A 24,520-nucleotide genomic window follows, 5' to 3' on the forward strand; every position below is an offset into this window, starting at 1 on the left:
TCTTTCAAGATAGTCTATATCTTTATTTCCTACCACAACCGCACCTAATACCTAATTCCACTCATTGACTAAAGATTTATACAATTTGAACAATTTTCTCAAGAAAAAGAACAGAGAAAAACAAAAATAAAACTCTTTCAAACTTAAATTAACATAGGAAATCGTTCCTTCTTGGCAAGATAAATTTCTTTCTTTCATTCCTGGAAACCTGAATGTTAGTGTTGCAACAATTGACACTTGAGTGTAAGGGGATGGGTGCTTAAGGAGAAGGGTGGTGTGTCTGTGTGTGTATCGAAATATGTATAATTTCTAGGGAAATGGCGATCTGGATTTTTGGGAGCTGATACAGTTTTCTGATATGCAACGAGCAATACCTGCAGTCTTGAACTATCCTTGTACACTGACAAACTTGTTTCTATGGAATGTTTTTGCACGGCAATGACCTTGTTGCCTTCATCTGACAGTTAAGAGCCTCACTTTTGTTTCTGAGCCACTTCTCTGCAATGCTTTGTTCAACATTGTGATGTTCAGGCTAATGCTAATGATAACACAAAGCGTCCTACAGCTGCTTCACAGTATCTTTCAGATTTACATGACACTGTCGGCTATATTTTCAGCCTGGTTAACTCCAGCAGGAAGCAGATGAAATTGAATTCCATGCAACTCAAATGCGACAGAAAATCCTGAAATCTAAGCAATGAGGCACTAATGGGAGATTTTATTTTCCTGTGAAGCATATTCAGGTTGCATTCAAACTTGCCAGCGAAGGACAGACCTTATTACAGGCATAAATGGAGAGTAGATCAGTGAGACTCCTCTCTGATAAATACAAGGTACGAACACTGACACAGGAGGAAGCTTGTGCAGAAGCTAAATATATATTGCTGTGGCCCAAAAGCTTAATTAGCTAGCCATCTTGAGTTATAACACTAACGACATGCATCAAGTAGCTATTTATGACAGCCATAATTACAGGGAAATGGGTCATGTTTTGCATCTAATTGGTTCTCGTTACTTGGCATCTATAATATTGAAATGGCCGAATGGAATGCTTGTCAAAGTTGCCGCTAAAATTTGGTTAATGCTGTCATTTAATTGGCTACTCTAACTCCCTCTGGTCCATGCTGTATCCGTGCAATTTGGCAACACCCTCAGTGGTGATACACACACCAAATTGACTTTCGCAATTTAGAAGCTGCTCTCTGGGTTTCTTTTTGGTTTGTGGTGAAGATGTAAAAGTGGCGTCCACCTCATGATTTGTCGATTGGTTCTTTTGGTCTGTGAAGATCGTAGGTAGAAGGCTGGAGCTGAGGCTCATCACTGCGAGGTGATTGGTTGGTTAGTTGGCCTGATTGATAGGTTGCTGTGATTGGCTGGTTGCTGTGATTGGTCGGCACATTGCTGGGGGGTGAGAGTTCCCCCCACCAGACTCAGATCTGAGATGACTCCTTTATTGTTTAATCCTGGAATGACAGCCATTTTAGAAGCCCGTCCACTCATTTATACCACTTAAGACTATACAATTGTCAAAATAATCCCTCTTAAGGAGAAGATACAAAAGTGCAGAAGTAATAGTGCCGCATTAAAGCAGCGGCGGTGTAGAGAGCGGGACTTCTACAATGGCTGTCTTTGCATTAGGGTATCTGCTGCTGATAAATATAATGCAACAAGCTATGAAAAACTACTCTGATTATTTTGAGGAGATCTGTGCCTGGTGGGGAAACGTCTTCATCCTATGTGTTCCATTGGGAAGGCCGGCTGGTGGAGTTAGCGTCGCCTTTCGTAGCCTGCTGCCTAGTTCACTTGCGTGGCTGCTGGATGTGATGTTTGATGTGCTGGTTGGTGGGTGGCTTGGGGACACAAGGCTGGGGCTTCTGATGAGCCACCTGGGCGGCTGCAGGGGTGAAGTCCTTATCACCCTGGACAGAACACAGTCAGTCAACAGTCTTTAAGGGCAAAATAATGAACCACATTCAAAGCAAAGACACTGGAGCTTACAGCCTGAGCTGCAAAATGAGTTCATGCACAGTTTTCCTGCTAAAATTTGGTGCCAAGTCAACTTGGCATTTCGAAACATAGACAACACCAGCGTGCCTAGTAGAGATAAAATGGAAAAGAACAAGTGCTCAATTCTGACAGAGTCTCTATTCTTGATGGCCAATATGAAATGCTTTTATGTCATACAAAGCTGTGTCATTTGGGAGTTTTTAAGCATTTTACCATCACAAGGAGCGCACAGTTAGAACAGCTGGTGATTCCGCAGGTGTAACTGCACATAAAGCATGAACCATCTTGGTGGTAGTGCTCAAACCATGAGGGAAAACATTTGTCTTATATCGCCTTCTTCTCATATTTGCCATCTGGGAAAATAATGATTGAAGCTAAAATTTCAGATGGCACCACCTATAAGCTCTGCTGTATCTGCTTAGAACAAACCACTGCAACATACGGTATAGCAAATATCCATCCAACTGATGTTAGCTCTTAAACAGTAAGATACTGATGTGATTTTTAGCGGGAAGAGGCTCATTATTAAAAACATCAGTGCAAAGGACATCACAATGGTGGGACCAAATCAGTCACTACGTTTAAATAACATTAGAGAAAACTGATTTATTGTGGTAGTCTGAATACATGTAAACAGGTTAGTCCGACTGAAATCGTACTAAATTGAATTTCTCAAAGTCTAACACACTCTGATAATGCGATTGGGAGTCGAATTCCTCCTGCATGTATACAGTCAATTGGACCCAAACTGACCTAGGTACTCTACGCATCCTCCTCAGTTTCCTCCCCGGGCTTTGACCCAGAAGTCGAATAGCGTTAAATACGTAACAGAAGCAGAAGCTGGTAACAAAATGGCAAAATCTACATCCAGGGCTGGGCAGTTTTGGACGGATGAAATGTACAGCACTGTCAAGTTGTCCACCATGGTACCAGTTTGCCGCTAGCTACTCATAGCTAACTTGTTTGTCGATTGTTTGGTCTGTGTAATAGGTCAACCGTAAAAAAGGTCCGATACTAACAAGCTGAAAGGGCATATTGCCACCTATCATAGTGGAACTGGACACACTTCCATCAACAAATCAATTCTCCTCCAGTGCTTGTATACTTGGACAAGGACAGTCGTCCAAATACATGGCCTGGTCAAGTTGAACTACGGTTTTAGCTTGACTGTGCATCTACTGGATCCCCTCAGGGGTGTGTTCTTTCTCCTCTTTTATTTCGTTTCGTTTTCGTGTATATATATTATACACAGATGAAAGTAATCCCACATCAAGATTTGATCTTAAGTACGCGGACGTAAGCGTTCTTCATGGATCAGAGCACAATCATGGCCCAGTACCGGATGAACTTTTTAACTGCCCTCCACATTAATGTGTCTAAGACCAATGAGACATTTATTGATTTTCGAAGGAAGCCCTTTCTTCCTGCTCCTCGTGTGATCGGGGGTGCCGGTGGCAGCAGTGCAGCAGGATAAGTATTTGGGCACTGTCTTAGATGTCAAGTTGAATTTTGATGTGAACACTCACAGCATCTGTAAGAAGGCAAACCAACGTCTATTCTTTTTGAGGAAGCTGAGGAGTTTCGATGTAAATAGGACAATAATGAAACTGCTTTTATTGAGTCCGTTCTTTCTTACAACATGGTCTGGTGGTTTGGTAATCTGAGCCTTAAAATCAAAAACAAGTTGGAAAGAGTGGTCAAGTTGTTCTGTAAGATCACTGGTGTTACGTTTAACAATCTACAGCATCTTTATGAAGAGAGGGTCACCTCTAAAGCTCGGTCTATTGTCTCAGACTCGCAACATAATCTCCATGTTGAGTTTCACATGCTTCCATCAGGGTGGAGGTTTTGCCTCCCTAAATGTAGCACTAAGTGTTACAGATTGTCCTTTGTCCCGTTTGCTATCACTTATCTTAACCAGCAGTGACCACTAATGTCCATGATTAGGGATGGGTACCGAGTTCGGTACTTTTATTGGTACCGACCGAATTCAGCCGGTAATCCCGAGTATCGATTCACATAAAATCAAACGGTACCACATTTCAGTACCTGAACGCATCCTAGGGACTTCGAGAGTGGAGGAGTGACGTTTTCACTGCCTATCGTGAACGCAGCATTGTACGCACGAGAGCGTGATCACATCAGTGGCAGCTATCAACAAAGCAGCATGGCTGAGAGAAAGAGGTTGAAGGTGTGGCTCCATATCTCAAAGTTTGATGCAGACTACGCGCGCTGCAATATTTGCGACGCAAAATGCAAGGCCAGCTATGGAAATACCTCAAACCTGAGGAAGCACCTGGTCAAGCACAAGGTGTTTTTAAAGGCTGATGACTGCACAGTATTTGATAGCCTGAAAGTTAAGGCTACTTCTCCCAGCATTAGCACACCTGCAGCTAGCGGCTCGTTGTCATCTGCAGCCAGCAGCGGGGCAGAGGAAGTGGGATTAACATTCGATGATGACGACGGTGATTAAGCGGGGCATCAGCTACATCGGTTCCAGGTAATTAATAAGCTTAGTGTTTAGGATGATTGGGCTTTGTTCTGGGCATTCTAACGTTAGCTTCGCATTTTTACTTGCCTTAGTTATCATTATCAGCTCGGTTCCTCGTATTCTCTAACTTTAATGTTACACTCCCCCAAACACATTTTTCCCCAGAGGGGAAAGAGGAGGAATAGGAGGTAGTAGGAGTGGGTTTATTTTTTGCAATAAAAAGAACTGCTGCATAGTCAATTATATAGGCTACCTTTCGATATTATGTTACAAACAGTGTTAGATGTTGTTTTATCCTGTTTGATATTGAGAAATAAAGTTAGTTAGTTTAGACAAAAAAAAAAAAATTCTAAAAGAAATATCCTTTATTTCCACACATACATGCAAAATAAGTACCGAAAACAGGTACCGTTGCGTACAGGTATCGATTTTCAGGTACCGGGTATCAGTACCGTATCAATTCAAATGTGAAAGGTACCCATCCCTATCCATGATTCACCCATGACAGTCTGTGAGACTGGACTCTGTGTGTTATGTATTGTACTGTCTGTTTTGTTGTAGTCATGACTACTGTCTGTATCCTAAATTTTTGTCCTGATTAAAGTTTTACCTCACCTCACCTCATGTAAACATACTGATTGTTTTGCAAGTCACAAATGCGTCTTAAACTCTAAGTTTAGGAACAAGTCATAATGTGCTCTTCATCAACTATGATGGCATTTTAACAACAGAACAATAACATTTAATTTTCAAAAATCATCACTTCTTCTCCGGAGCCTTTGTGCCCCACTGTCTCACAGGTTCCATCGTATTACAGCTGTGTCTGGATCGCGTGTCGTGGTTGCGCTGCTGTCATGGTCCTGCCTAATGTCTTCTACTGCTGCTGATATTATTAGTTATACTTCTACTGTTATTATACACACAATTATTATTGTCACATACATATACTATCATGGCAAGTCTTCCTTGATTTTGTCAAGTTGAGTCTAAAGTCATCAATTTTCTGACTCCTGCCCAAGTCGTGACTGGAGTTCACACAATAATTGTGTTAAAGTGCTTATGTTATATAACGTTTTATAGTTTGTTTCAATGCTGGCACTTAGTACGCACTCTTTCTGCCCGCTTTTTAAACCCTTTCTCTCTGATAATCATAATAACAATGAGGAAATCCCCAAAATGAAGGGTAAAGTATGGAGCACTCATCTGTCCCGCTCATGTGCTCTGCAACCTCAATCTCTTATTCCAAGAAAAACGCCCATAAACAGCCGCTCGTTTCTAAATCGGATCAAAGCAGGAATTTGATCATTCACAGGGGAATGCAGAATTTTAATCAGAAATACTACAAGCATTTCTCTCCCTTCTTTCTTTTTTTTTTATCATCACCTGCCAGCAGTCTTTTCTTTCTTCCCCAATGTTTCTCTATTTTCTCACACCTGTCATTTGTTCCCCGTCTTAATTTTTCCCCCTACACATTAGTTGAAGTGGATGGATGAGATTTATAGCTATAGCACTGCACACAAACATATAACACACAATGTAAATTACATTGCCGCTTCATGATGAGGTGGATAAACACTGAAGGTTTTAATCTTTTCATCTAAAATACTGGATTTTAGTATTTAGTTAAGTGGGTCTTTTGCTGAGGCTGTCCAGGTGTTGCCATATGTGGATGTTACAACACCGTCATAAACATAATAACCCAACATATGGCTCCCTCATATTCAGATTTCTAAGGATGTCCATGAGGAAAAAGTTATATAACCAATTCAATCAACGCTCTCTCCACACACACACACTGCCTGTCTGAACCTCTTTCTGAACTTTACTCGCCCACCCCATCCTTCCCTGACCCCAATCCGCTCTGTATGTGTGCTTTGGTTTTGTACTGTATGTGAGGCTGTGCACTAACTCTCCTGTATGTGTGTTTGTGTGTAGGTGGGCACAAAACATTTACAGTGTGTGTGTGTGTGTGTGTGTGTGTGTGTGTGTGTGTGTGTGTCTTTCATTTAAAGCCAATTCCACGACTAACTGCACGGGATGTGGATGGATTTGACCTCCAATTGCCCTTCTTCTCTCTTTCGAGGCTCAAAGCTTCTCTCTCCTCTATCTCTGTCCTTCTGAAGCGGAGGTAGGGAGGCAATGCAACAAATTAACTGTATTATTGCACCACACTGTGACTAGAAGTCGTAGTGATTGGCAAGGCGTGCTTCCAGCCTCCTTTTTTACCACTGTTGTACACAGCTAATATATCCATTTCTAGAGGATATTTGCAACTTTTATTTTCCCAATCAATCTTTTTTAATCAAAATAAAGTGTAATTTTTAAATGAAAACATGTTCAAATACCTTATAATCTGGAAGGATTTGAATAGTCTTTTTTTTTTTTTTTTTTACAGTACTTAAAAGGACACCTTTTCCTTATTACCTGTCACTTATATGATGTCACAATGACAGACGTTCATATTAAACACGGCTTAAGATTCAAATAATGAGCTAAATCGTATATAAAACTAATCCCAGTGAGCAAAAACCTCTTGCTTCAGACTGTTTGGAATACTCTGGTTCTAGGGGTGGAAATACAGTACAGGCCAAAAGTTTGGACACACCTTCTCATTCAATGCATTTGATTTCAATGCATGTGTTCATTCATAGTTTTGATGCCTTCAGTGAGAATCTACAATGTAAATAGTCATGAAAATAAAGAAAACGCATTGAATGAGAAGGTGTGTCCAAACTTTTGGCCTGTACTGTATGTTGCAATATGCTGAGTAATTGCAATAAAATATATTGCGATATACTGCAATTTATTACCTCTATTCAACAGTGAATTATGTCCCCAAAGGAAAACTGACTGTCATCATCTGTTTTATCTTATAAGATAAAGTCGGTTCATCTCACCTCAGCCATTTTTTTGCAGCAGTAAAATGTATCTAGTGGACTGAAAAAACAACTGATTACATTTTCCTAGTAGGCTACCTAAAGATGAATTTGTATTTGTCATATTACAGTCATAAATTATTATTTCAAGTCACCTCGGCTACTGTAAAGTAATTTTTACTGGCCTCCCAAAAAACACGAGGGAGCGAGCTACATTGCTAACTCCCTTGTTAACTATTTGCCTCCAAGAACACTGCCATCATCTGCTGCTGGTGTACTGGAAGTTCCCAGCAACAGCCGGAAGAAGATCAGGGATGCAGCCTTGGATAATAACGCCCCAAAGCTATGGAACACACTACCTATAGATATCAGGAAAGCTAGCTCGCTAAATATTTTTTATTTTGATTTTTTTCTCTGGTCATCTGCTCCAGGCACTCTACTGCAAGTGTTTGGATTACACAACCTACACTGCTACATGTAGCTGCATGCTAATGTCAGGGAAACCTGTGGTTCTGGTTGTAGATGTTGTAATTATCTGCCTGATTTCAGGTCAGATTCCTGCTAACCCTTTGTGAAGATTCTGGTTTAGATGCTTTTATCGTTGATTTTTCAGGGTAGGAAGTGCCGCTATACTACGTTACAGTTATTCCCCTTCTGCTGTGAGAGTGCACAGATGCCAACATACGCAAGACCCAGAAGAATTGACCACTCAGAGCAGACTGGGCTTTGTCAGGAGGGAGGCTTAAAAAGAGAGACGCTAAAATGGAGGGTGAATACAAGTGTTCCACCGCAGATAATTTGAATTGAATGAGCATAATAGGTCTTCTTTAATTTCTCATTGCAAATTAACATTTTAAGATATTTTTAGACAGTGAAAAAAGACAGTCTAAGATTACTGATTTCTTTCCATGCTTTTTTCCTGATAATTTATTCTTAAGAAAACTGTGTCTCTCAATAGGCATTTATGCATATATGCAGTATGCTGACACGTTAAAGTGTACTTTCAAAAATATATTTATTTCTTCTTGGATTTCATGAATATAACTCATTCATTCATTCATTTTCCGTAACCACTTATCCAGTTAGGGGTCACGGGGGGCTGGAGCCTATCCCAGCTGACATTGGACGAGAGGCAGGGTACACCCTGGACAGGGCGCCAGACTATCACAGGGCTGACACATAGAGACAGACAACCATTCACACTCACATTCACACCTACAGGCAATTTAGAGTCACCAATTAACCTGCATGTCTTTGGACTGTGGGAGGAAGCTGGAGTTCCCGGAGAAAACCCACGCTGACACATGGAGAACATGCAAACTCCTCAGACAAGGGCTCCCTTGAAACGTGAATAATGGTGTGATGGGGGGGGGGGTGTCAGAATAAGAATTTCTGGTGAGATGGGACCTCAGCAGGCAGGAGGACATGCGGTCTGACCCAGAAAACCTAACGCCAAGCAAGAGCAAAAAATACATTCATCACCTGAACTTATTCTTTTTCTTTAGAGTTTCTACTTAAGCTAGTTTCTGACTTTAGATGTCCACCTCTGGTACCTTGGGCCGAATAATTTTTATAACACAAAAACCCCCCCTGAGAATCCCACTCTGTCATTCAAAGAGAAAGCAAAGATAGAAAATACATAGCCAGGAAATGTCTTGGGTTTTTTTCACATTTAAAAAAAAAAAACTCCCAGCAGGTCACAAACTCCACACACAGACACACACGCTGAAGTGTTTCACTTAGCTGCTAAAAGGCTTTTCTGAGGCTTTGTGCAGTGCTAGCCTCTGGGTTTGATGGCAGTGATAGGGGGCGAATGGGAAGGCTAGAGGAGGATCGGGGGATAAATGGGATGCCTGCCACCTTGCTGATATCACTGCAATCTTCCGCAAACAGTCTGACACGCACGCAAACACGCACACGGCTGGGAACTCAAGGACACTTTTTACACAGACACACACACACAAACGCACCTATGTATGCTCTAACACAACATCCGAGGCATGCAGTCAAAAACAAACACAGCTTTTCACAGACTTTAACCCACTTTTCAAAGTGGCAGGTCAAGGCTGTTGAAGCTTACACAATCACACACACATACAGGAGGTCGACACACTTAAAGCAACACCTCCAGTTTGTACTATAATGTGATCTAACATTTCTGCAATAGAATGGCCGACTACTTTTTGTTGAGACTGTGTCAGAACAGACATGTCCTGTGATTTTCAGCCTTATATGACTATATTTACCCTGTACAGCAGGCACATCCTGACAGCTGAGAATATTACTGTCAGGTATTGTCCCCCCTGTATTAAATACAAAAGGAGGCTGAAAATCACAGGACATGTCTGTTCTGATGATACAAGTCAGCGGTGTTTCTCTTCTATAATACACATTCTACATCTCAGAGGCGACGCCTTTGCACCCACGGGCTTCCTTCGCCTTTCAAACAGGGCAGAGCTCCGTGGGAAACAGTGGGAGAGACACAGCCCGAGGGGGAACCGGGATCTGACAGCAGATCCGTGGAGCTATGCGCCGGACCAAAAAACAAGCGCATTGCAGAGAATGCGCTCCGCTACGGCATCGCTTTGGGTTTAGAGCGTGCATGACGTGCGTCTACATTGAAAGTAATGGGTTTGTGCATGCAAAAGACGCTACATCTGAACGCCCCCCATGCACACACAAACACACACACGCTTTAACCAAGGTGGCGGCCAAAATCACCCAGGTGGACCGGCTTTGTCTTAGATAGGCAGGGAAAACCCTGATATATAACAATTAAATAAATAAAAGTCATTCAAATTTTGAGGGCGTGAACATTATGTATTTTTACAGACAATTTTCAGTCAAAGGGTGTCAATATTTGGGCGGACATTTTACAATTGTATAGTAACATATGACATGGGTTCTTCATCTACATCTTAAAGAGATCCCGTACACTCTGTCTAACTCCCTCACGCCTGACTTGTGCGTGCAACGTCACCAGGGACTCGACACACCCCCACCATGGACTGTTCTCCCTGCTGGCCTCTGGCAAGAGGTACCACAGCATCAGGAGCAGAACAGTCAGGTTTTGCAATAGCTTCATCCCCCAAGCCATCAGACTTTTGAACTCCATAAGATGATTATCCTCTTACACACCACCAACTACATTGAACCCAGTCAATAACCCCCTTCTCACACTCTCACTGATCTCTAGTCTGAGCTCCATGGAACTGTATTAGTTTATGCATTTTTTTTATTTATGTATTTTTATATCCATCATTTGCACTAGCAGTTTAGCTACTGATGTTTAGTTTGATCCATATTTTATTCAGAGAATGGAATTTCGTTCTTATGTGCACCTGTTGACGGTGTGGAATTGAATGATGATAAAGTCTATCTATCTATCCATCAAGGTTTCTAAAATCTGAGGACCCTTTATTGAATATATCAAAAGCATTATGAGTCAGGCTGACTAACCACATTAGACTGCTTCTTTGCATCGGCTGTACACTGTGCTTCAATCTGCCAGGACGCTAGGTCTCCGTTGGACCTTCCTGACCACCCAAGGCCTTTACTTCAAGGATGCTATCTTTCAGCCTCAACCTTCCTGTGCACTACCTACGCATGGTTTGACCTGGCACATAATTGTACTTTCTTTCCTTTACCTGGCAGTGTGTCATCCTTTATCTTATAATTCCTTATCAATATTGTTATTATTACTACTACTATTATTTACTTATTTTTAATTCATTTGTTTTCATCATTGTCTTTTTTTCCATCCTGTATTTCTTATGTCCGTGTTTGTGTGTTGTTAAAATGTTAAAAAAAACTGGTGTCAATATTTCTCTTTTTTAAATCTTTCAGGCTGGGTTTATAAGAAGTTTTGAGACTTTGCACTGATGTGTTTTGTGGTTGAAGAGGTATTTCACTGCTGGATAGATGGTCTATTCATAACTCATAAATGGGCTGTCTAGTAGAAACACGCACAAGGCGATTTTGAAACTAGTGCTGCATAACCAGAGAGCACAGAGGAAAGAGGTAGAAACCCTGCAACTACCAGAATGCACTGTGCTGCACCGGACCAATAAATGCTCCTGCTGGTGGATGACGTAATGTGAGCATGGTTGTTTTGACACAGGACACAATATGGCGGCCCACTGGTAACCGAGATATCTCGATCCGCTTTTACACTCTGTGTCCGTAGTGGCGGGCAGGGTGGGCATATGAAAATGCAAAAACACAATGTAGTTTGAGCCAGTGAAAATCCAAAGGATGATCTTGGTGCTGAGATGAAGGGAACATATACTACCCTAATTGTTATGATACGAAGCTGGCATGCATAACATTAGTTTATACATTTAGAAAAGAAGGTTATTAACAAACAAACTATAAATCAAACTCACAGCATTATCTTTAATTACAGATATCTGATCACTGATCCTATCCCGTCTTTACTTCATCACATTTTCTCCCCTGGTATTCTCTTTATTTTCTCCTCCTCCCTCTGTTCTGCCTCGTTATTCCTGTTCTCTAATGTTCTATATCAGCACTAAGCCTCTACCTCTCCCTCTAGAGCTCATGTCCCAGATATAAACCACCTCATCATGCTTGTTTCAACACTACTGGTGGTCTGTGTGTGTGTGTGTGTGTGTGTGCACCAGAGGATGTGTGTGTGTGTGTGTGTGTGTGTGTGTCTTACCTTTGTCACCACTCCAGACACAATCATAGGGGCCCTTGGTGGACTAAAACGGAGAACAAAAGAAAAAGAGGAGGAAATAATTAATTGAAAATTAACTGTAGAATTCAAAACAATACACAATTCAGTGAGCAGAGTGAGTCCAGTGCTTTAATCTGTATAATTTAATCATAGTATTTGTGCAGGCCAATGGTGCAGTGCACTGTATGGCAACGTGTACAGAAGTTTACCAATCTGGCTCCTTCAAAATCTCCAACAGTGACGCTGAAATTCAAACATCCCCAGTTGTCAAAACACATAACACCCACAGTCTTACTCTCTCTGGCTACACACACACACACACACACACACACACACACACACACACACACAGGATGGACCTGCCAGCAGCTTAAATAGCTCCCATTCATCCTGGCCAAACACTGGGGCTCACAGCTTCTGGATGGAAAGCATGAGAGGAGAGCAGGAGGGAGGTGGGAGAAAGCTGAGGCTATGAGAGGAAAAGAGAGTTAAAGAGGAGGATGGTGATAAAGGAAGGGATTTGGGAAGGAGGAAAAAGAAGTGGAAAGCAGGCGGACGAGTGGGTAAAAGGCAGGTCAGGGCAGGGAAGGAGTGGCGAGAGGCGAGAGGGCAGGGAGGACAGGGGAGCGAAATACCTATATAATAATAGACTGTTGGAGGAGAGAAGGATGGAGGAGAGAGGGAGGCGAGCGCTCACTCAGACATAGAGAAAACGAAGGGATGGAGGCAGAGAAAAAGATGAGGAGGAGGAATGCGGAACCCGAGGTAAGTATCGACCTTGACATGACAAACGAGCGCCGTCTAATTTTACGGCGTCGTCACCCCTCCGGCAAAAGAGTACAGTTGTGGTAGCCACCTTCAAAACTCCACTCAAAGACATTAGCTATAGCAGCAGGCATGTCCCAGCTTATGGCGTACCTCATTAACAGGATAAATATGTTGGAAGAAAAGTTTCTCACACAGGCTACAAACTGCTGCCTCAGCAGCGAGAATCGGCGCACTCGGGAAAACACACCATTTGAAACATCTGCTGCTTCCTTATTTATTTTATGATCCAACTTTTTTAACTGCGATCAATTAACAGTTGTGGGTTTCCAACACATCTGGCTAACCTCCGTCTCTGCAATCAACATCTTGGCTCTCAATAACCTCCTGCTACTTATCTTAATGAGAGTATTTACACCTTGCTTTTAAATTAATGTTTGGATTTGCTGAATTTTTACTGATTATTTCCTCGCTAGCCACTTGTCATAATGTGGGGCTGAGAGGCTCTCAATTAACTAGAATATGGCTTATTAGAGCCGCAAGTGTTCCTCATTCAAATGAATGCTCTGCTAGCTGTGAGCTGGCTTTGCTAGCTTTCGCTAACATTTGGCTTGAAAGTGGAGTTTTAACATTTTTAATGTTATCTGGGGAACAAATGGGGAATAAATGTGCAGATGGCAGGCGCCAGGTGAAAAGAGAAATTGTGGAAAATGCTAACGGAGATTCATTTTGTGGGTTTATGTGCAAGAGCCTGTCAGCTAAACTTCCATCTTAAACAGTCTGGCAGGGTGCCGCAGCAGACGTATCCGCTCTCATTACAAACACACGAAACTTAAATGAAAAAAGGCATGCTAGCATTATAAGATACCAGAGTTCCTCAGAGACAATTCCAAACACAAGTACACAAATCAGCTTCACTATAACTCGCAGCATTCACAGACAAACACTTGTCTTTATCTGGACACACTTCCCCCACAAATACAACATGCTAATGTTTTTAGCACAAGTCTATGGCATTTTACATTGTATAAATTAGCTTAGCAGTTAGCAGACATTACCATCACTTCCATGAAGCCAGGGACAACAGCAACATATAACAAAGGTAATGTTACAAAATTTGGCTCCATCACAACTCACAAGGTTCACTGACAAAACTGTCTTATACTAAACACGTTTTCCAAACAAATACAACATGCTAACGTTATTAGCACGAGCCTATGGCATTTTACATTGTATAAATTAGCCTAGCGACGAGCGAACATTTTCTCTGATCATATGAATCCAGAATCTAGTCTCTTATTCTAGTCTCTTAACAAGACTTAAAAAGCTATTTTGTGGAGGCTTTATTGTCCTCACAATTTATTGCTTATTATTTGTGAAATTAAAGTAAATAAAAGCTTTGTTTCCACTGAGGGAAATGGTTTCAGCTTACAGAAATAGATAGGAAGTCTGCGTCGTTGCAAGGTGTAATTATATTTCTGAGGAAATGCACATCGACGCACAGCCTATGCTGTAGGTACAGCGTCGATTTGACGCAGAAGTATAAATCCCACCTTAGCAGAGATGGGCCAAAGTCATTGTTTAGCAAGCCATCAGTAGTCCCAAGTCATAGACTTTGACTTTCAACTCCTACACAAGTCACAATGTGCTCTTCGCCAACTGTAAAATGCCATTTTAACAACAGATTAATAATATATTGAACTTATAAAAATCACAGATGCTTTGTAAAATTTGTACTTATTTGTTTGAAACAAGTTTGTTGGAAGTTGCTGACTGTAATTTTCGACCCGCACGGCATTAATTTTTTGTTGACTACTGCTTTATTTTTGTATGTGAACAAAATATCTTTGGTATTATTTCTTTCAGCTGGCACTAGGTAACATAACACAATTTCTTCATGGTTCTCTTGTGAGACTTGACTGGATGCACTCAAGTTCAAACAAAGTGGAGCATCTGGAGAATAAAGTTTCAGTTTGCTGGGTATAAACAACGTTACGTTAGTTGATTCAGGGAATGAAGGGGAAATGACTTTGTGGCATGCTTTTTAAAAAACATAGTTTGATCTTTTGGGCCTGGTTTCAAGTCAAAAGACTCAAGTCTGAGTGGAGTCACAAGTCCTTAGTGTCCAAATCCAAGTTGAGTTGCAAGTCTTTTTTGATTTAATACTGTTGAATCTACAGCCATCAAATTTGTGACTCCAGTTCACACCTCTGCTTGTTAGTGCTCAGCTGCCACAGACCCGTCAACCTGTCTTCCTGAAAGGCAAATGTAGAAAATTGCATTGAATGATGTGCCTCACAGGTAAAATATCTTCATAACAACATCACATGTTCTACATATGTATCTTGTGTCTTACACCATGCTGCAGGACACACAGCTCATATGTACAGTTGCTGCTTCAGTTTCAATTTCAGCTGAAGCCACAGTGAGACGAGACTCAGCAGGGCTGAGGTGCACAGGCACGCTCGTATTCACATACTGAGAGAGCGTGGGCTGACATTCACCTCACGCTGGGTTGTCACATGTCTTTATTCTATTGAATGTCGATCTCCATTGTGCAATCTGAAGGTAAATCCTGAAATATTGAAAACAGACTGCAAAGGGAGAGGAGGTATGGAAGAAATAACAAGGATGAAAGAAGAGAATATCGGCATTGCATTTGAAGCCTGTTAGCATCAAACTTTGCTCGTTGTTACTAGTATTGGGCGCGCAGGCTGGGGAGACAGAGGGCAGACAGATAAGACATGACAGACAGACAGGAGTGAGGGCTGTGAGCCTGTCAGAGAGACAGTTAACAAGCATCCGACTCCTTCAAAAGTGCACGAAAAAACTTGTTTAAAGTGAGACAGAGAGAAAGATGAGAGTGTAAACTTTTCACCTAACTGGCTGTTAAATACACAGACACTGTAGAGTCACATGTAGCAGACAGACAACAAGAATTTATTCTGTTTGCACAGTAAAATAGAAAGAGAAACTCAGGGAAGGGCACACAGAGAAAAGTGACAAAGATCTCTGCTGTAGTTTGGTGTGATTGGGAGGAGGGTATGGAGAGATGGAGGAGCCTGCAGGGGGCAGTAGAGAGCTGTAAGGAATCCTGAGGAGGAGTCGCTTTGTGCCAAGAGAGTTAGAAGAGGGAGAAAAAAAAAGACAGGGAGATACAGAATGCTAATTTTAACTAATAACTCAAAGAGTGCAATGTGCATTAATGCTGTGGTGTTTTCCTCTTTGTCTTCAGTTCTGCAGCCACACCTCACCACCACCACCACTAACACCACCACAACTACCCCACCCATTTCTCTTTGCTTCAGCAGAGCAGGAAGTTTGGTGCCGTGGGCGAGGTGGTGGTTGCCATAGAAACTGATGCCTGTTGCCTGTCTCCATTCCTCCTCCTTCTCCTCCTCCTCCTCCTCCTCCTCCTCCTCCTCCCTACCTCTCTCCCTCTCTCTCTTTCTCTCCTCGCAACTTCTCACCACGAGCTGTCAGCTTGCTTCACATTTCACAAGAGTTCCTACATTCGGTGCATGTGTGCAGCGATTTAGTCAAGCGTGCCCGCAGCACACGCCCGCTCTTTTTCTGAGGCGCCGGAACATATCCACCTCTCACCAAAACATGTAGGAGAGGTGACAGTGCAACCGACACGAGGCCTTGTGATCACCTTCCACGTAGTTTTTACACATGGAGCTGAAAGCGGATGTGCAAGCAGTTCATAAAACATATACTCACTTACGTGATGAAGCAACCATATGTTTGTGTGTTTACCTCCTTATACTATGTCTCCTTCTCCACTCCTCCTGCATCTCTAAGTCTCACTGCAACAGCATATTTTCAAACAGACGGAGAAACATGGATTTACCTGAATGCTCGGTAGATTTATTCCAGATGCATTTGAAGCACATTCACCTGACAGTCAGCAGGCAGGAAGCCTCTGCTGGGTCACCAGCTCGCTCTGGCTTATGCCTCCCCTTCGTGCCTGTATCTCACCCGAAGCCACCATCCTCCTATTACTCCCTCTCTTACTGAGTAAAACCTTTCCTTTTTCATATCTTCATATCATCCCTTGCTTTCCATACCATAATAATCCTCCCCCTCCTCCTCGCCATAATTCCGGCCACCTATCTCTCTCTCTTTGCCCCATCTGTCCATCTCGGCTAGATTGGGTACGGCAGGTGTTCCCCTGACTACAACGCTTCACTGGCTGCTGCTAATGTGAAATTTACCCAGTAGCCACCTGCTAGACGTCCATCAGCGTGACATGAAGAGGGACAGACAGAGTGCGCCGTGACTGAGGGAGTTTCAGCGACTGCATTCGCTGATGGAGTGCAGTTACTCAGCCTCTCTTTTTGGATGGGCTGACAGGTCATTTTTTAGGTAAAGATAAACATTTCGCAGGAGGGAAGGTAAACCTGCGTTCACACAGCCAGGCTGAGGGGAGTTTATCAAGCTAAAGGATTGAAATGGTATCCTTCAGTGATTAAAATGCACTGTTTGTCTAATTTATTTCCACAGCCAAAGTAATGATTTCTCTTCTTTGACTGGAAGCTCTAAAAGGAAATAAAGTGAGAAGAATAAATACTCAGGGGACTGTTCAACCCTGTGTGTCTCTGGTGAGACAAGAGGCCAGTTAGCACATGAGAGAGAAGAGTCAGAGATATGTAAACCCACAATGTTATATACTGACTTTACAAAGCAGACATTCAGCTGGCTCCTCTGCTAGTTATTAAAACACACTCATCATGTCTTCAATTAAGACTGCAATGCAAGTAATAAAGGTAATGATATAATTATAAAAACAGTGAGGAGTCATTTCTTTGGAATCTGAATGCACATTTGCTCCTGCTCTTTAGAATGACATCACCGCACAGGGGATTAACAATCAAGTATTAATTTAATTTAGAGCTCAACTGATCAGATGATTGACAGGAAATGTAACCTTTTGGATAACCGATAACTGAGACAATCCCAGCCGGGGGGAGGAAGGGTCTGGTTTGGGGACCTCAGAACTGCATCTCTGCTTTTTGCAGATGATGTGGTTCTGTTGGCTTCATCACACCGTGACCTCCAGCAGGCACTGGGGTGGTTTGCAGCCGAGTGTGAAGCGGTCAGGATGAGAGTTAGCACCTCCAAATCTGAGGTCATGGTTCTTTGCCAGAAACCAGTGGATTGTCCCTCTGGGTTGGGAGAAAGTTACTGCTTCATGTGAGGGAGTTCAACTATCTCAGGGTCTTGTTCACGAGTGAGGGTAGAAGGGAGCGTGAGATGGATCGGGGCAGACCCAGAACACGCTGGATTTGGATTACATATCTCATCTGGCCTGGGAATGCCTCGGGGTCCCCCGTGGTTTTGCTGTGTTTCTCTATTGTAAACTGAAACTCTTTAGGTTTTGGACTGTCAGTCGGATAAAAGAAGGCACCGGGCTCGAGGATCTTTGAATGGCATTTTCATACATGTCATTACTTGCAAGATTAATTCATAAAGAAAAGACTGTTTAATTCTCAAAGATATGCAGTATTGCGCCATGTCCTGTGAAGCAACACAACAAAAATCAGGAAGTGCATATTTAAAAGACTGGAATGGTGGTTACACCCTGAACAGTGTCTGCTACAACTGTAGCGTTTCTCTCATTGTCTGAAGTGATCTCTTCCTCAAGCGAGCCTTCACCCTTGAGAAGTAAAAGCCAAGCTTGCATGTTGTTTTTCTACTTCTGTTATCTACTTGACCTCACTTTTCACCTTTATGCTCTGTCTATTACTGCCACTCAACTTGACACAGAGCAAAAGGAAATGACTTATTGCCACGGACAGGCTTGATTCTATTCCTGCTCTGAATTACAGGAAAATACTCGTCAACAGACACAAAGTGGGAGAAGCACATGTAATGTATATTTTAGTGTGAGTGTGTGTGTGTGTGTGTGTGTGTGTGTGTGAGGTTGCGTGTCTAAAGTACACGCACGCAGAATTTCTTGACAGTTGGCAATGTTCTTGAACCCTGCTCTCGGCTGTGCACTGCTCGTCAGTTCTCATTCATCACCTCTGATTAACGCGCACACAAACACACACGCACACACACACACTGATATGCGGTGTGAATATGCCACCTGTACCGATACTCATGAATACTGAGTAGACGTATGTGGGTGTAGAAGCAGACACACACAATTACGCTGGAAAAAAAGCAACAACTTGCACCACCCTGCAGAACGGAGTGACCTCAGTAGGAACAACGCATTCAAGCGGCAAAACCCGAACATGCTAATATGGAAACAGAACAATTATTGTCACTCAGAAAGAGAGCCGGCGTGATGTAAAACATGCAAACCGAGGCTGCTTATGGCAAACAATAGCGACTGCTGAATGGGCTGTTCAAGTTAATGCTGTAATTATGCAGTAATTATGTTGCTTACCAAATTAGTTGGCAACAGTACACAACAAGTCTGCAGCAGAATTGCCTACAGTGCAGCCTTATAGAAACGTGGAAGAGGCTAAATTGCTTAGTTGACAATTTGCAGGGTGCGTTTGTGTGTGTGGGTCTGATTAATAACGTACAAATCAAGGTCTCTCCATCTTACTGTAGAGAATCAGTTTTACCTCTGCAGTAAATGTATGTAGCTGCTTGTGTGTGTCTTTACTGAGCGCGTGGACAAATTATGAGACAATGGGCCCCTGGGCACGGACAACATGAGGTCTCCCTCACCTCTCCAATATAAGAGCAAGACATTCAGACTCAGAGACACACAAAACGACTATAAATGGCATGGCCACGACTTCTGTATTCATTTTGTATCTCCTCAGGGTCCTTCTGTTTCTCTTTGCAGTCCCCATGTTTCTCCTTGTAGTTGTTTTGTCTCTATTTGTGGTCATTGCATGTCTATCTGCAGTCGTTTTGTCTTTCTTTGTGGTCATTTTTACGGATTCCTCATGTGCCATGTGCCTGACGGACCGTGACCACAAAAAGTTACCCTGTGGTCACCAGATATCGCCTGTAGGTCGCCCCTTGAGTTTTCTCTAGTCTCTTTTGAGAATGAGATTTCCTGTCTAGCTTAAATGAGCGTTAAGGCCCATTTATGCTCAACGTTAAATATGGATCCCGATACGGACGGAGCCTTCTGTCTGTGCTCCGCGTTCATTTCGTCCATATTTCTGCACATTTACATAAAGCTTACGGATACGGGCCAAACGGAGCAGTACCACCGGGAACCGTGGGGGCAGTGTTACTGTCACTACCCGATACGAAGCTCTAGTGAGACACGAAGAAGAAAAAACAATTCAATTTCTCTCATCTGCAGTACTAGAGAACAGAATTCTCCGTCCTCCAGTCGCAATGTATTTAACAGCCTCACCGACCACCGCCTCCTACAACGCTGCCCCTGTTTTTGTCTTTTATGCAAGAGGTACATTATCAATATCTCCTCCACAGTCGCCATGTTTGTTTTTGAGTTTGTTGTTGTCATAAACTTTTGACACTGGGCTGCCTCCTGGTGGATATATTGGTTAACATCCATGCCAACGTAAAGGGCGCATGGAAGTATGTGGGCAGTGACGGCAACATCGTTTGAAACGGACGTATACATTTTCGTACGTAAAGGGAGCATAAATGGGCCTTTAAATAACTAATAAATATCCCCATACTGCAAAGCCTTCGCCAGCACAACGTTACAGTCCCTGAAACATCTCGACTCATTCATGTTCAGTTTAACGTTCTACAGAAACAGTGAAAAGTACTTGTCGCCGGCTAGCAATGGATATGTGGCTAGCCGGTGACCGATTTGTTGCTAACCGTATGGGAAAGTATGGGTTTACTAAGCCTGCTTACACTGTTAACGTGATCCTTAGAGAAGACCCAGAAACAAAGCAGGTGAAGTGGCTAGAAAGGTACCCCTGGAAGTATGTAGAAGAGGTTTTGTACTGCTTTTTGTAATGTTTGTATAGCACATGTAAGGAGGGAGCCAGTGAGATATGAATGAGGCAAAGGTACAGGGTGGGGAGTAGACTGCAAACTATGAGACCAAAGAGAAAAAAAAGTATGATATGTTTACAAAGAACTTTCAATGTCTTTTCATTTATTGGTGTGTCACAGTTAAAGAAGGCTCTTTATTGTTTTGAAATGAGCTGACATTTGGGCCACCAAAAATGTACTTTGGCCTCCTAATTTAGGGGCCTGGTGGCCAATGCTAAAAAATGTTTTTGCATCTCACTGTCGTCCTTTGGTCTCTCTTTATGGTCATTACATGTGTCTTTATGGTCATTTTGGGTGCGTTCCAAATCACATGCTTTTTCTTTTTACTTTTAGTAGGTACTGCAGCTGCCCTTATAAAGTATGTACTGTTGCATGCTCTATGGGCACAAACAGGACACACTACTTTCTCATTACACACCCTGAGCTTTGATCCTCTTGCTTTTATATCCGTCACCTTGGAGATAAACAAACGGCACTCAGAGTTCGCCAGAGACGGAGATCAACCTGGAGAGCTCTGCTGTTGTTACTTTGCAATGTATGTAGTTTAACTTTAAAGCTAGAACTGCACAGATTGTAGATTCTAACATATATTTGCGACAGTGAAATTACATCTGCAGTGTCATTTTCATAGTTACGTCCTATTGTTGTTTGTAATATTTATGTTTATTTGGTCACTTAAACAACCAATCTGACGAACTACTGTTCGTCTGGTCATCAGTTACTTGAATGCGCTGTCATTTGTCACTGTGACATCTGACAGCTATTCAGCTGTCATCTGTTTGCCAGAAAAGCATGCTGGCTTAAAATCAGACCGGGTGTAGTAGAACATCCTGATATTTTTGGTATACTGCATTTGACACACCATGTTTCCGGACATACTAAATCTTTTTCAGGCACGCTGTATAGTATGGTAGTGTGGGTACTGGAACACACAGTTTGTCTCTCTTTACAACCACAGCCAGGGGCCTCCTCCCCCTCCTTGGGCCCCTGCCCTGTAGGCCTGTTCAGTTATCTCTCCATGACTGTATAGGTGTGTTACCTGCTGCTGACGTACTCCTCTTCATCCTCATCTTTCTGCGGTGGCTCGGGAGCAGCGGCCTGAGGGTGCTTCTGCACTATCCTCATACCTCCTGCTTTTACTGCAACACACACACACATATATATATGCATTTACTACCAGACGAACTGAGAAAGTTGGTTCAAGAGTTGAACACATAACTGTAAGCATGCATACATATACACATGGCTGCACACTTCCATACACACAATAAGTCTATCAACTGTCAGGAAAGGCCGATCTGTAAAGGTAAGTTTCCAGATACGATTTAAAGACGTGAACAGAGTCAGCTGATCTGATGCTCAGTGGGAACGTGTTCCAAAGCCGAGGAGCAAGAACTAAAAAGGCTCGATCACCCTTCGTCTTTAACTGGGACTCTGCAACAGTTCGAGGACCCAGACTAGCAGACCTGAGGGGCCTGTTTGGACGCTACGGTGTGAGAAGCTTATATACTCAAGTGCCAGATCATTAAGAGCTTTGAATGTGATTGAAAGAACTTTAAATGGACTCTAACAGAGACTGGAAGCCAACGCAGGGAGGCCAAGATAGGTGGGATGTGTGGGGATCCATTTGTTGGTGGCTGCAGGTGAGCAAGGCATTACAGTAATGGAGGCGGGCGGATATAAGAGCACGTATGATTTTCTCTGGGTTATTGGAGGACAGACGTGACCTACATTTGGAAATATTCTTCAGCTGGTGAAAACAAGACTGGACTACATTCTTTACATGTTGCTCCAGAGTCAAATTACTGTCTGGAATAACACACAGATTTTTTACACCTGATTTTATGCACGTAGCGAGGGGGCTGAATTTGTTTTGAGATACGTTCAGGGCCAATGATGAGAACGTGTGTTTTTTCAGAGTTAACTTATTGTCAGCTAATTAAGACCGTGAGAAACTACAAAGATCCCAGATACTGATATAAAACAGTACATTTAAGCCATATTGCATTTTGGTGGTTAGGTAAAAATAATGCTGTGTCTCAAATCGCATACTTCTGTACCAGACATGCCCTTGTTTTTCCTGAGAGGCCACTATGTTTGAATAGTTGTTGTATTATTGTGGATTTTTGTATTTTATGACGTATTTGTTGCATTTTAAATGGGTTTTAATTGGCTGCTGAAAGATTTTTGATCTCAATGGGACTTCCAAGTTTAATAAAAGTTAAAAATAAATCAATAAATAAAAATAAAAATAAGAGGCTGTACTTACCTCACAATGTACTGTATAAGACTTTAACTTAATAGTTAACATGAATGTGTGACCTCTATATTGATTAATTAGATCATGAGCACATGTTTAAGTTGCACAGCAGGTTAACGCAGAGAGATTATTCCCTCAATGGAAAGACCAAGTTAAGATGGCTGTGGTGGCGAGCAGCCATCCTGCCAATGTGCTCTTAAGTCCCTGAAGTGTTAGCAGCTGCAGGACAGCTGTCGTGCTCCTGACATTGACCTCTCACCTCACTACAGAGGGGCTGGTTACAGAAACTAAAATGTCAGTGCTCCTAACACACCTGTAAGTGTGTTAAAGACTGAGTCGTGTGTCCTGAGGGCCTCCCACTAATCACAGGTTGGGTACGAGGGGCATTTCTTATCTCACTGTGCTATCAGGACTGCAGCTGCTGAGGCCCAGTGCCCTGCCACATTTCCCATGTCCACGTACGTGTTTCCCTCAGCCCACATCCACAGGACTGGAGCCTGTGACCTCCACGTCATCGACATGCAGCAGCAGATTACTGCAAGATAGCAACTAAACCTTTACATTACACTGCCGTCAATCGCTACAATAACACCAGATTTGATAATGTTGCAAGATCTGAGGCCAATCAGGAAGTGAGGAAATGTGCGAAACTGTGAAATATGGCAGATGCATGCAGTGTTGAAGGCTGAGACACGCAGCCAGTCGGAGGCATCTCCAAGTGTAGTGATTGCATAAGTATTAATCATCATCATGTGCTGTTTGGTTTGACACACAGCGGAAGCAAACAAAGGCCTTCATGTTTAGAGGAAGCTTTGACAAACAGCACAGCAGCAGCAGCAGCATAAGGAGCTTTACCTGCAGGGGCATGTCCTCCTTTGGTTTCCACTTTCTCCTTCGGCGGCGACGACATGTCTGCACTGATGTGGAGTCTGCAGCGGAGAGGATCCGAGAGCGTCCGACAAACTAAATTCCTGCTTTATTCTGCCTCAAAATGTGGACTACACTTCAGCCTGGGACGTCAACGTGGCTTTTTCCTGAGTATTGTTTGGAAACGGTGCGTGATGACGTCATGCGGGACCGTCTGGAGCTGGAAGACGTAAGGAGCGCGATGACGTTGGACGTAGGCAGCGTCTGAATATGTGAAGGGAATTCATGTTAGGTTACAGTTATTAATATATTAATAAATGTATCCTCCTGTTTACAAGTGTGATGAGCAAGTATGGAGGATTATTCTTGCAATAGCAAAAAAAAAAAAAAAATCTCTTCTAAGAATAAGAAATAAAAAAGATCTGGTAAAAATAAAATAAAACAAAACAAAACAAAATTAAATTATCGCAGCTAAAATAAAAGAAAAATAAGATCTGGCCAAAAAGAAGAAGAAGAACAAGAAAAATAACTAAATCATCTCTTCTACAATAAAAAAAAAAAAGATAAATAAAAAAATAAGATCTGGTCAAAAAATAAATAAA

The 24,520-nt window shown here is 42.4% G+C and overlaps 1 protein-coding gene across 1 annotated transcript; it reads right to left on the reverse strand.

The window, feature by feature from the left end:
• Positions 1-24,097, reverse strand: dap (death-associated protein). The gene is made up of 4 exons (XM_033639112.2): positions 23,907-24,097; positions 21,831-21,930; positions 12,056-12,098; positions 1-1,919 (listed from the first exon to the last, which is right to left on the reverse strand). The coding sequence occupies exons 1-4, from the start codon at positions 23,959-23,961 to the stop codon at positions 1,800-1,802; spliced, it is 318 nt and encodes a 105-aa protein (XP_033495003.1). The 5' UTR covers positions 23,962-24,097; the 3' UTR covers positions 1-1,799.
• Between the last annotated feature and the right edge of the window lie 423 nt (positions 24,098-24,520).

This window comes from Epinephelus lanceolatus, chromosome 20 (assembly GCF_041903045.1).
Source record: "Epinephelus lanceolatus isolate andai-2023 chromosome 20, ASM4190304v1, whole genome shotgun sequence".
Lineage (NCBI taxonomy): Eukaryota > Metazoa > Chordata > Actinopteri > Perciformes > Serranidae > Epinephelus > Epinephelus lanceolatus.